The 12,000-nt window shown below is 33.9% G+C and overlaps 3 protein-coding genes across 6 annotated transcripts in view; all 3 read left to right on the top strand.

Annotated features, from left to right (window-relative positions):
- Positions 1-2,739, top strand: part of LOC18044849 (LAG1 longevity assurance homolog 3) — a 5,574-nt gene extending 2,835 nt beyond the window's left edge. Inside the window, exons 4-7 of one of the 2 annotated variants that reach the window (XM_006437740.2) lie at positions 312-497; positions 1,070-1,254; positions 1,570-1,643; positions 2,201-2,739. In XM_006437740.2, coding sequence (XP_006437803.2) covers positions 312-497; positions 1,070-1,254; positions 1,570-1,601 — 403 coding nt within the window. In that variant the 3' untranslated portion in view covers positions 1,602-1,643; positions 2,201-2,739. The other variant, XM_024186592.1, reaches the window with a different exon arrangement.
- Positions 2,740-3,001: 262 nt separating this feature from the next.
- LOC18044030 lies at positions 3,002-5,371 on the top strand. 3 transcript variants are annotated; one of them, XM_006437739.2, is made up of 2 exons: positions 3,002-3,131; positions 4,450-5,370. In XM_006437739.2, the coding sequence occupies exon 2, from the start codon at positions 4,478-4,480 to the stop codon at positions 5,267-5,269; it is 792 nt and encodes a 263-aa protein (XP_006437802.1). In that variant the 5' UTR covers positions 3,002-3,131; positions 4,450-4,477; the 3' UTR covers positions 5,270-5,370. The 3 variants fall into 3 exon arrangements, with proteins under 3 accessions (XP_006437802.1, XP_024041717.1, XP_024041718.1); XM_024185949.1 differs by lacking the exon at positions 3,002-3,131 and adding an exon at positions 3,198-3,305 and having other exon boundaries at positions 4,450-5,371; XM_024185950.1 differs by lacking the exon at positions 3,002-3,131 and adding an exon at positions 3,315-3,430 and having other exon boundaries at positions 4,450-5,371.
- Positions 5,372-6,647: 1,276 nt separating this feature from the next.
- On the top strand, positions 6,648-8,248 carry LOC112099329 (peroxidase 11). Its single transcript, XM_024186817.1, has 4 exons — positions 6,648-6,919; positions 7,033-7,224; positions 7,505-7,670; positions 7,827-8,248. Exons 1-4 carry the CDS (start codon positions 6,683-6,685, stop codon positions 8,246-8,248), a joined length of 1,017 nt encoding a protein of 338 aa, XP_024042585.1. The 5' UTR covers positions 6,648-6,682.
- The last annotated feature ends 3,752 nt before the right edge of the window (positions 8,249-12,000 follow it).

Raw genomic sequence — 12,000 nt, 5'->3', positions numbered from 1 at the left:
GTTATCACCATAATATTAATGCCTATATATAAAACAGGTCCTATTTGGATCCAATTAAACATTTTTAAATATTTCACCAACAGATTGATATCTTAAACAGTGATTTGTTAACTTCCCCCAGGTGGCCCCCGCGGGGGGGGGCACCATAATGTTGTTAATGCCTACACAGAAAACAGATCCCATCTGGATCCAATTAAACACGTTAGTATATTTTACCAATAGATTGATATCTTAAGCAGTGATTTGTAATATATCAAAAAATAAATAAATAAAAACAGTAATTTTTAGTCTATTACATCTGTCTTGTGCAGATTTGCTCGTGTTGGCTCAGTTGTTTTAGCACTTCATGATGCCAGTGATGTGTTTTTGGAGATTGGGAAGATGTCCAAGTACATTGGCGCTGAAGGGATTGCTAGCTTGTCCTTTATTCTCTTTGTTTTGTCATGGATCTTACTCCGCCTTATTTACTACCCTTTCTGGATTCTCTGGAGTACAAGGTCTGTGAAATTTGATACCTAATTTGTGTTTGCGACCCATTTTTCTTTATGAGCTCCTACATGTTCATCTTTGGTACGTCTTAACATTGAATTGCTTACTTAAAAAAAAAAATTAAAAACTAAAAAACTGAATTGCTTTAGCCAACCTTAAATTGATATCAAAGATCTTATGATCTGTACTTCTTGGATGAATACTGATATCCAACTTGGCAACTCCAGATTTTGATACCCTTGAAGGTTATCCCTTGTGATTTGCTACCAGTGTGGTGACGGTGGAAACATTTTTTTTTTCTTTTGGGGATGGGGCCGTGGGTCCTGTCGACACAGCAAATATTTTGCTCCAGTCTCTTGGAAATCTGTTAATTTATGCAGATAGTGCTGAGCTCTGCTGAATAGATGAGTTTATTAGCCTCATTAGTCATTACCTTGGTTTCTAATAAGCAAAGAAAAATTTTGCTCCTCTGACTTCTTGTGTAAACTGGATAAAATATGAGGATTGAAGTAAATACACTTTCTTTCATCTCTCCATTTATTCGTTAATATCTTTTTCTGCTTTTTCTCTACATTGGCAGCTATGAAGTCATCCTGACCTTGGACAAGAAAAAACATCCTGTGGATGGACCGATATACTACTATGTATTCAATACTCTACTATTTTGTTTGCTTGTTCTTCACATTTACTGGTGGGTATTGATATACCGGATGCTTGTTAAACAAGTCCAAGCAAGGGGAAGAGTTAGTGAAGATGTTCGATCAGGTGATTAAATAATTTTGTTCCTTGGATGGTTTTTTATGTTGCAGATGGATTTCATATTTGCAGTCTACAAACAAGTCTTTTTCGATATATATATACATGGAGAAAATTAGAAAATATTGACAAGAGTTCATGGGAGGGTTAGCAATCATTTCAACTTAAAAGGAAACACTCAGTTGAGAGGTGTTGGAGCATCACAGTAGATGATATTTACTTATTTAGTATCTGAGTTTGCTAAAACTCTTTAGTTTGTTTTCTGGCATTTACCTGATCTCTTTTTCTTTTTTCTTTTTTGGTTCCTTTCATTATTCCGTGCAGACTCTGAGAGTGACAATGAACACGAAGATTGATCGGGAAACAATAATTACAACCAGTGCATGACTCCTTCACAGGTAGTATGAGGTTTTATGGAAGCCATTTTGACATCCATGGATGGCAACAAATTGCTCCGTTTTGTTTTAAATTGAATTAGATCAAAGCCACTAGGCTTTCTAAAGCCTAGTGGTTAGAACCCATACTTCACAATTGTGAGGTCATGGGTTCGAGCCTCAATTTGAGTGAAGGCAGTCTTCTCCCTTTTGAAATGTGAGTGGAGTAGACGTCTCTCGAATATTAGAGAGGGTAAAAATCTGGGCGGGTTTCATAAGAATTGATGTAAACTAGTTTCAGTAATAGTCTGATTTGTAAATATCAGTTGTAATCTCATGTAATATGAGTTGTACTCTTGAGCAAAAATCTCATATAATAAAAAAAAAATTGAATTAGATCAGAAGATGCTTGAGCTTGGAATATCTTATACTTACCACACATGCATTCTAATTTGCATTTCATAGCATTTTAGGGAAGAGAATTAGATATTGGTCCAAATTTCTGTATTTGTCCACTTGTAATGCATTGTTTCGTAGATTGACTCAAGTAAAAACATCCTATTCTGCCATGTCTCATGCAGGTATGGAGCAGCCACGAATTACATGTTTCATGGTACTCTTGGTGAAGGCGAAATTCTTGTTAGCTGAAGAATTCCCTTAGAATTGATGGGATTGTATATTGATTTTTTAAAGATCAAGTGTAGAGAAAGGAAGAAAACAATAGCAACTTGGAGAGTACAATTGTTAGAATGAGATTTTGGTCCCATGCACTTCACCACCTTAGATTTATACATACCCAACGACCAACGTTCTATTGTGGGTTAAAAAAAAAAAAAGGTGTATAGAAACTTGGTAAACTGTAATACTTGGGTCTGTCTGGTGCCTGGTGTGAGGATTGGTGGGATGCATTCAATTCTTTTGTAACCGAGGAACCTTGGTTCATAGTTGTGGTCTTTCATCATGATTTCGAGTATTCATCGTTGAACTGCTGCTGCTGCTGCTGCTGCTGTTTAATGTAACTTTTCTGAGTTTAATTATTCGAACACTTAGCATGAATCTTACTTAAAACTGTAATAAGCTAATTCTTCTTCTGATTTATTATTATTATTTTATTTGGAAGAAGTATCATTGTCTTGTGGATTGATTGTGAAAGCCAGAACCAAAACGATTTGATCAGAAAATTCATTTGCATATAAAGGGGTTTGTAATGGGATGTGATCATCAGATACCGAGGGAACTGAATTATATATTACAAATAATTGTTAAATTTTGAAAACTGCCTAGTATCTGTTTCTGCAAGGTTGGGCTTCTTGTTTAACAAGTGTGATTTGCGTCAAAACGGCGTCGTTGCGGTTCTCCAAATTTAAAAGAAAAAATTGACACTGGCGAAAGTTTCAGTTGTTTATTGCATGCGCCACAGTTCTTAACTTCGCCGCCAAGACGCCCATTCTCAAAACGCAGCGCATTAATCCAAGAGAAGAGAAACGTCGCACGATCTGTAAATTGTAATTCGTAAGTTCCATTGTCACGCATGATATTCGTGTGGTAGTAGTCGTACAATATCAATTCAAATTAATTATCATCCATGAACATGATGAATTGGCTTAATTTTCTAAACTATTTATTAAACAAAAATAAATAAATAAATAACTCTCAGTTTCAACGCGTGAAACAATTTCTCTCCAAGTAAGCTCTCTTTGTATCTCCTCTCTCACTTGCCACAATTGATATCTTTGATGCTGTATAATTTTATATTTTTCGAAGCTATTGATCTCATATTGTGATCTAATTTTCATGGGGTTCGATTAACAGTGAGTGTTACCCTAGACCTGCAGCGTGCTGCTGCAGGCAGAGCTTCAAAATTTTAACTCTAGCTTATACTATTCTCGTTTTATTATTGCTAAGTCCTGTGTAAAATCAAAGTGAAAACCTACTTGTGTTGAATCACGAAACAATGATTTTAACTTTTTGAAGTTCTTAAGAGTTAATTGAAAAATCTTGTTTGCTTAAATTGATATCACTTCATTGTTACATGTGAAGTACTCATTCTTGAGAGTTTACTATTATTCAGATTTGTCTATGTTTGAGCATGAATTGAACTTCGCTTGAATTTGTGCACTTATTTCAACTTGTTTGCGCGTCCTTTGTTTGAACTTTTCATGTTCTCCTATGCGAATGCATTGGATTCAATATCTCTTCAAGTTGCTTCCAATAAAGCTACATGCCGTACGTAGGAGAAAAAGCATTCGGATTTTACTGCTAAGTCTAATGAGTTAAAAAAAAAAAAAGCTTTATGTGCCTCTTTTTACTTTAAAAACTATGTTAGTTGTTGTAATGTGATGTTTCTGTAGTCTGCTATCAGTTGCATTTCAATGTGTGAATTCATTTGTCCAATTTTAATTTACCTATAGATTTGGGGTATTTTTGGATTGTTTTAATGAATTTTGGTATCAAGCTATTTGGAAGTGTCTAATTGGACAATCAAGCTGATGGTGTTTTTATTTAATGTCACCGCTGTGCAAGTTTACTTATTTATGTCATCCAAGATGCTGTACGACTAATATAATCTTCATTCTGCATGATGTTTTAGCAAGTTCAATGTTAGAAAGTGATCATTTTGGTTCATACACCAAAACTCATGTCTATTAATTACGCTTCAATAAGACGGGGTTAATGGTTACAATTAACCATCCATCTTAAATACTGATATTCTGAATTATCTGTAGATTAACTTGGTGGAATGAGTGTTAAACCTGATCAGCATTGTCTTCAGCGACTTAATTTTCGGAGATAAGAAACTGATAACATGTATACTTGTGTGTATTGGCAGGTTGCTGAATTTGGATTAAGAATAGACAATGGAAGATGTCCTGACTGAGATTCCTCCACCATCAAGGTTCTTCCAGGAAGATCTCAACAATTTTACGCCTCCATTGCCGCCTCTTCCTTCTCCTTTTCTTTTGTTCTCTAATCCTAAGCTTGATGCACCTCTTCGCCCTACTCTCCTCATTGTCGCAATATCTTCTCCATCACTCTCTGTGTTCCACCATTTATCCTCTAAAACCCTAATTGGAAGTCTCATCCTCCCTGAGATCCCCTTCTCCGGAAACTCTATTGAACCCTCCCTTACAGACAAATCCTGCAATATCTATGCCGTGAATGATGTGGATGGTAGGATTCTTGTTGTTTCTGTTCAGTGCTCTGTTGCCGCAGAGAGATCTCATGCAGTTGCAAAGGTGCTAATAGGTGAAGAAATAATTCCTGAGAGGGTTCTGATCCTTGATTCAATTCAGAACCGGAACTTCCGGGGTAAGCTCCCTCCAGATGAGACGTTTGCTTTCAAGCTGGAGACATCAGCTGCAAGAAAGGAAGGACCATCATTGCTAAAGGATGTGGACTATTTCCCATCTGGAAGTATGGTTGATGGCTTACCTGCTGCTCTGTTGAGTCGATGCCAACTGAAGAACATCAAGGGAACTCTTTGTGTGTCGTGGCCTGAATTTGGTGGTTCAGCAGTGCCCTTCATTCAATCTCTACTGCAGAAGAATGTGCTGCCAGGCATGGATTTCGGCTTAAATAATGGTGAGGATGGCTATTCATGGTTTAGCCAGAATAGGAATCGTCCATTTGATTCTGAACTGTATACCTAATGTATTAGGTTTGAGATGCTTGTTATATTGCCTCTGTCCTTTTCAAATGTACTCTGGACAATTTTCCCCTTTTGTGCCATTAAAAATTTTTAAAAGAGATCGTGATTGAGGATGAATCTTTTTTTTTTTTTTTTTTGCTTATTTGAATGCCATGATTTTTGTTGCCTGCGGACATTTTCTAGTGAGGGTATCTTCATTTTAGCAAATTGAGTAGACCACTAACAAAAAAAAAAAGACAGTCTCGGATGTATTGAAATATGTAAGTTTTTGTATTCTAAAAGTGTATCCTACTCTCATTAAAGAATTACTCTATACGTGTGTGTGTGTGTGTGTGTGGAGTCTGAAAGTTAGTGCAAAGATTAGTTCGTAGGACGAAATCTTGGATCAGTTTACCAATTCTTTCAGGTATTGAACTTGAAGTGGCAATGCCCAGGCTGTTCAAGGTCGGGTACTCTTTTCAGTCTTTGACAGTCATAGTGGTCGGCCGCATTCTGGGTCATGGTTAGGATTGCCCGACTATAGGAGATCATATCCCTTTTGTATTTTGTGTTCTTTTTTTTTTTAATTATTATTTAAAAAACGCCTAGATCTAGTGGTCATTCCAATGAGAGAAAGTCAAACTGAATATGAAATTTGCAGATGCTGGATTATTAATAATACTTCCATAACACGTGATAAATATCTTGCACTTCACGATCATGACTCAACACAATTTTGCATCCATTCTAGATATTCTTCTTGTATAAAAGCAACTGATAATGAATATGCAAGAAACGGATATTCATTCTTGCTCGTAAAAGTCATTAAGAAAGGAAAAATATATAGTGCTAGAAATCTTACGCCTGAGTTTGATAGAGTGAATGTATTTTGCGAAACAAGTTAGTTCTACCTAATCTGTCCAAATTAGACCATCCAACATGTAAAGTCCATGTCAAACATAATAATCATTCTAGTTATAAAACAATAATGGACTCTGATTTATATGCTTTGATAATGCCTTTGTGAAAACGAAGTTCAAATTAAAAAAATTGAAGAGTAAAAAGGAGGCGCAAACGACAATTAGCTGTTATATTGGATTTAGGTTTGGTGACTTGCCTCAATCTTATCAGCAATTAAACAAATGAAAGAACAGCATCGATCACGTCTTATGAAAGCTTTGTGTCTCAGTGTCATTTCGTTTTATTTGGGTGTAGGAGAAACATTAGTTGCATTAGTTGCATCCTCTATTGACTTATGAGACATATCCATACGAAACACTCAAGACATGTCCATACGAAATACTCAAACGGCCATGCAAATAATTCTACACTCTTTTCACTTATATATAATTTCTCAGTCCCACCTCTCGCTCCCACTCTGAACTGAATCTATTCTATCATTCAAGAAAAGCCAGAAAAAGAACCAGCAACAGCAATGGCAAATTCTCTTCATCATCCTAGGCTTCCAATTTTGCAATTTTTGCTTTTGGTTTTCTCAAGTTTTATCCCCCGGTTGCATGCAAGTGAACCTTATTTGACGTTGGATTACTATGCAAAGACTTGCCCGACTGCGTTCGAGATTGTGAGAAAAGAAATGGAATGTGCTGTGCTTTCGGATCCGCGCAACGCCGCCCTTATAGTCCGACTACACTTCCATGATTGCTTTGTACAGGTTCACATATTTAGCTGCACTGTTTGCTTAAACTAATTACGTTAAACTGTGGGTTAAGCACTCATATTAGCTAGCAGTATATTGTTGAAACTTATACAGATATCTGCATGCAGGGATGTGACGGGTCAGTTTTACTAGACGATACTATCGACTTACAAGGAGAAAAAAAGGCTTCTATTAACAGAAACGCCCTGAAAGGTTTTAGGATTATAGACAGGATCAAGAACAAGATCGAATCCGATTGCCCTGGAATCGTCTCTTGTGCAGATATTCTCACCATTGCTGCTAGAGACGCAATCATTCTGGTAATATATATACAATGAAAATTTACTCTTATGCGTTATCTTTCTCTTCTCAGATTTAGATTTAGTGCTAATCTTTTTACGAGGATGTAATTGCTGGTCATTAGATGAAGTTATATATTTAATATATCTGTATACTTTTATAAGTTCAAACATGGTATAAAATTTTTAACAGATCAGAACAGGTCATAAAAGCACTGAATCCAAACTCAAAGTCCTTTGTGGAACACAAAAATAATATATACGTTCATCTGTTTTGAATTGATGGAATTGTAATGTCCAGGTTGGTGGACCTTATTGGGATGTTCCAGTGGGAAGAAAGGACTCTAAAACTGCAAGCTATGCATTAGCAGACTCGAATCTGCCCAGTCCAGATGAGGGCCTCCTCTCTATTATTTCTAAGTTTCATTATCAAGGCCTATCTGTCACCGATATGGTGGCTCTTTCAGGTAAGCTACATATGATTCTCACAATAATGGGACCATTCAATGAAATCATGTCACGCGTATTTCATGTATACATTGTAATAAGAACTTATTGGATGAGCGCAGCATGACTTTTTTGGTTGAAACACTGCATGATTAATTTCTCAAGTGAATGCACAGGGGCTCACACCATTGGAATGGCACGCTGTGTGAATTACCGTAAGAGAATTTATGGAGACTACAGGGTAACTTCAGGCATAAATCCATTATCCGAGACACATCTCAGCGTGTTGAAATCAATATGTCCACCCATTGGAAGTGACAATAACGAAACAGCAATGGATTATGAGACACCAAATCTTTTCGACAATTCCTTTTACCAGATACTTCTGCAAGGAGAAGGACTGCTGAATTCTGACCAAGAAATGTACTCGAGCATTTTCGGAATCCAAACAAAGGAGCTTGTGAATAAGTATGCACATGACGCTCTTGGTTTCTTCCAGCAATTCTCTGATTCGATGGTGAAGATGGGAAATATTACAAACCCAGAAAGCTTTGTCAATGGGGAAGTGAGAAAGAATTGCAGATTTGTGAACACATAAGCTACAGCCTACGTGCATGCAAAATCAAGCGATTGGGTTGTATTTTTATATTTATTTGTCATATTGTCAAGAAGTGAAATTAACTCACATATTTTATATACGACAGCACGGCTATTAAAAAATTTGGAGTTTGTGTTTTTGATTCATTTTGAACAGACTAAAATGGTTTTTATTGTTTCGTTGATTATTCAGTGAAGAGAATATATAAACTCTGCCATAAAATTATATGCACCCGTATTGGTTATTTATCAGTCATGAATACAATCTGTTCCAAACAATTCAGTACTTTGGCAATTCTTTGCTGGATCAAACCAGAGATTGTATTGCCTTTCCTTTGTTAAGTTAAACAAAATGTGGGGACAATGCCAGCTGAATATTTCCGAATAGTTTTAACTATTTCCTTGTTAATCCTCATCTTTTCATTCATAAAAATATAAAAAAATATGTCTCTTTTTACCTTTTAGTTCTTGTTCTTTAGTAATTCTCGAACTAGGGACGGCAAAAATGCCTGATTCTATCCTTGACTTGTTTGACCCGATCCTAATTTTTAGGGTTTTAGCTCAAATTTAATGGGTTAAGGATTGGGATAGAGCTCAAGCAATCAGATTCAATTATATTCGAGTCAAGGTCAAGACCTTAATGAAAGGGCTGAAACGATTATAACCCTTAAATTAATTTTGAAAATTAAAAAATATAACACTTGAAAGTTAAGACACACATCACACAAGTGGTCACAACTCACTCCACTTAAATTTGTCTTTATTTCATGTTAATGTAGTATTTTGTATTTAATTTATTTACTTCTTAATTCGGTTTGTTTGTTACATATTGTGTTGTTGTTGAAGCTAAATAAACAAATAATTTATTAAGAGTTGGACTATTGGCATACCTCTAACATTCTTTTTAAACCCTTTTTATCTACATACTCTTAATTCCTAAAATAACCCTCATTTGTTGTACTTTCTTAATAAACCCTTGCATAGATACTTAAAAAAAAATTATTATTAAGCGCGTTCTCTCGCCCTTCTCCCGTTCCAAACCACTTTCAATCTCTTCTTAATTATATCATTCATGAATTTATTATTTTTATCCCTATATGTCTTTGTTTTTCCTAGTAGGTAATAACCTTGGTATATACATAAAGACGTGTGTGAATCTTTAAAAAAAAAATTGGCCTAAGTAAACAAACTTCACAAAATTATTTTTTCCTACAAAAACTTTATTTATATTTAGATCAAATTCTTATGTATGAAAATTCATTATTTTTTCAAAATTTATAGATTCAATGAGTTTATAATGGAGAAAAAATAAGAAAACATAGGTGGGTTTAATTAGATAAGTTTTATTTTTAATATAATTTAAATGTAAAGGGCAAATTTATAAATAAAGAACAAGAGGGGTTTCATAAGAGATATAGAGGGGTGCCAATAGTGTCACTCATTTATTAAATACCTTACAACCAAGTTCAACATAAAAATAGAATCATAATAAGAATAATACAATATTATTAATAAAGAATGAAGAATTAGAGTCTCAATCTTAAAAAAAAAATCTAAAAATTGAAATTAAAGTAAAAAAATTATAGTCGGACTAAATGGTTGGGCTTGATTGGAAGGCTCAAGATTTTTAAGAGGCTAGAGCCCTCATTTTAAGCATAGGGTCTAGTAGGGCTTGGCCGAGCCCGAACTATATTATTAATTCTCTTCAAATGATCTCAAATTAAAATAGACTTCCAACACAAAATCCGATTTCTAATTCTGGTGTTGTTCAGCATATATATTTTGCTAGCAAGCATCAGCATCATGGTTATTTTTTTATTTTTTATTTTTTTAAAGAACATATTGGTTGTAAAATTTTATTTTTGAGGTGACTAGACGGCGTAACATCAATATAATTACATAACCAATAAATATAATTAATATGTCGATCCATAATTTAGATGACACGTTGTTAAGATATTTATTTATATACAACAAACATTTGATTTATAAACTTTTAGATGACATATCGTCTATACGTTCCACTAGATAAACAACAAACAAAGGAATTTGGTGATGTATATTCCTTTAATTTAAAGGAGGTTTATATGCAAGTTAAGAAATTAAGGTAAAAAGACTAAAATGGATTACAATGTAGATTATTGTAATGCAGCCATGGATCCTGAACGACGTCGTATCATGGTTTCCAGTTATCTCCCCTTGGGAAATTAAGGTAAGGGAGTTCCACAGAAATCATATATTTTATTCAGTGTATTGAAATTTTTAAATTTAAAAAAATTGTTTTTGCAATCATAGTGACTCTGACAATTCATGTAGCATAAATATACCAAAATTTTCACCATAAATTAATTACTCATTTTATGAAAAATGACACTTTCATCGATAGTGAAAATCAATAGTAAAATTGTTAGGATCAGGCTACGGTGCCACTGTTGCACCTAAGGCTGTTGCACCTAAGGGGAATCCAAATTGTTAATAGGCATTTCATCTATGTTGCGTAAAAACATCAATTAAATGGCTGAGCAAATTCCTTAAAGTTAGTCATCTTTTATGTTAAAGACCGTAAAGTTTATTGGAAGACATGATATTAATAGGCATGTTGTTTGCAGGCATGTTGTTTGCATTCTAAAAATTAATTCAACACTTTCTATTACGTACACTCTCTCTTTATACTTATTCATGATATTTTATTTCCCCCTCCACGTCATAATTACTTGAGGAAGGGGATAGGGATCCTGAGGGTCTTCAATCCTTAAATAATGATACGTTTTTTAGTTTTTAAACTCGATTTAATCATATTAAAATAAAAAAAATTTAAAAATTGGCAATATATCTTACATTAACATTAATCCATAACAAAAGTCACACTACAAAATACAAATCATTAGAATAATTATCTTCGTCAATCTTCATAATCCTATGACAAAAAGAAAAAGAAATTACTTTTATATCAATAATGAGATGAATGAAATGGATATAAATACCTAAATTAATGAGATGAGGACAAATTGAGCTTTGATTACGGTCAGTGGTGGCGCCACATTAGAACTGCCCCCCAGGCTTTTTAAAATTTACAAATTTAGTTAGATATTTGTCTCATTTTGAATTTGATTTATCAAGAAAGTCCCTGCTAAAATTTAAACATAACCAATATATTAAGTATTTATTTTTTTACATTTCCAACCTACAAAGAAACATTGTATTTTGAAGTTTCTCCAGCCCTAACTCTCCTCACACACAAAAAAAAAAAAAAAAACTATTTCACCTCAATGAGTTTATCCAAATGATTTTTCTCTAATGAGTCTTATGACACTTAAAATTCAACTTAATATTTACATTATAGAAGTGAGTTATGATAACAAATTTTCAAAATTTGAAAGGAATTGATAAGTTAAGAAGAAAAATAGTTGATAATAAAAAGGATAAATTGTATTCATTAATTTATTTATTATTTTTACTAGTTCTCATAACTATAGTAAAAAAAAATGGCTATGAATTTTGTGAAAAATAATCTATAAAATCAGATGAGAGATCAATGATTGAGTGATATTATTGTTGTATATATAGAAAAAAAGATTTATTTTGTATGCTTGAAGATAAGGTTATTCTTCAATTTTTTTTAACATATAAAAACAAGTCGAGGTCAGTTATAAATGTATTGAATTGAACATATTAATGAATTTTTATTTTGGTCTGTGTTACTGGTTGACCATTTAAATTATATTATTATTTAAATTTAGCCCTAGCTAGATT

Source organism: Citrus clementina, unplaced genomic scaffold, assembly GCF_000493195.1.
Source record: "Citrus clementina cultivar Clemenules unplaced genomic scaffold, Citrus_clementina_v1.0 scaffold_4, whole genome shotgun sequence".
In the NCBI taxonomy this organism is placed as follows: Eukaryota; Viridiplantae; Streptophyta; class Magnoliopsida; order Sapindales; family Rutaceae; genus Citrus; species Citrus x clementina.
The sequence above is the reverse complement of the archived record's forward strand: the minus strand, read 5'-3'. Positions and strand labels throughout refer to the sequence as shown.

What these genes read in the sequence shown, in the direction of transcription:
- LOC18044030 (XM_024185949.1), top strand. Translation starts at nt 4,478, where the DNA reads ATGGAAGATGTCCTGACTGAGATTCCTCCACCATCAAGGTTCTTCCAG.
- LOC112099329 (XM_024186817.1), top strand. Translation starts at nt 6,683, where the DNA reads ATGGCAAATTCTCTTCATCATCCTAGGCTTCCAATTTTGCAATTTTTG. An exon ending in CTAGAGACGCAATCATTCTG is followed by an intron (nt 7,225 to 7,504) that starts GTAATATATATA and finishes TGTAATGTCCAG; the next exon opens with GTTGGTGGACCTTATTGGGA. An exon ending in CGATATGGTGGCTCTTTCAG is followed by an intron (nt 7,671 to 7,826) that starts GTAAGCTACATA and finishes GTGAATGCACAG; the next exon opens with GGGCTCACACCATTGGAATG.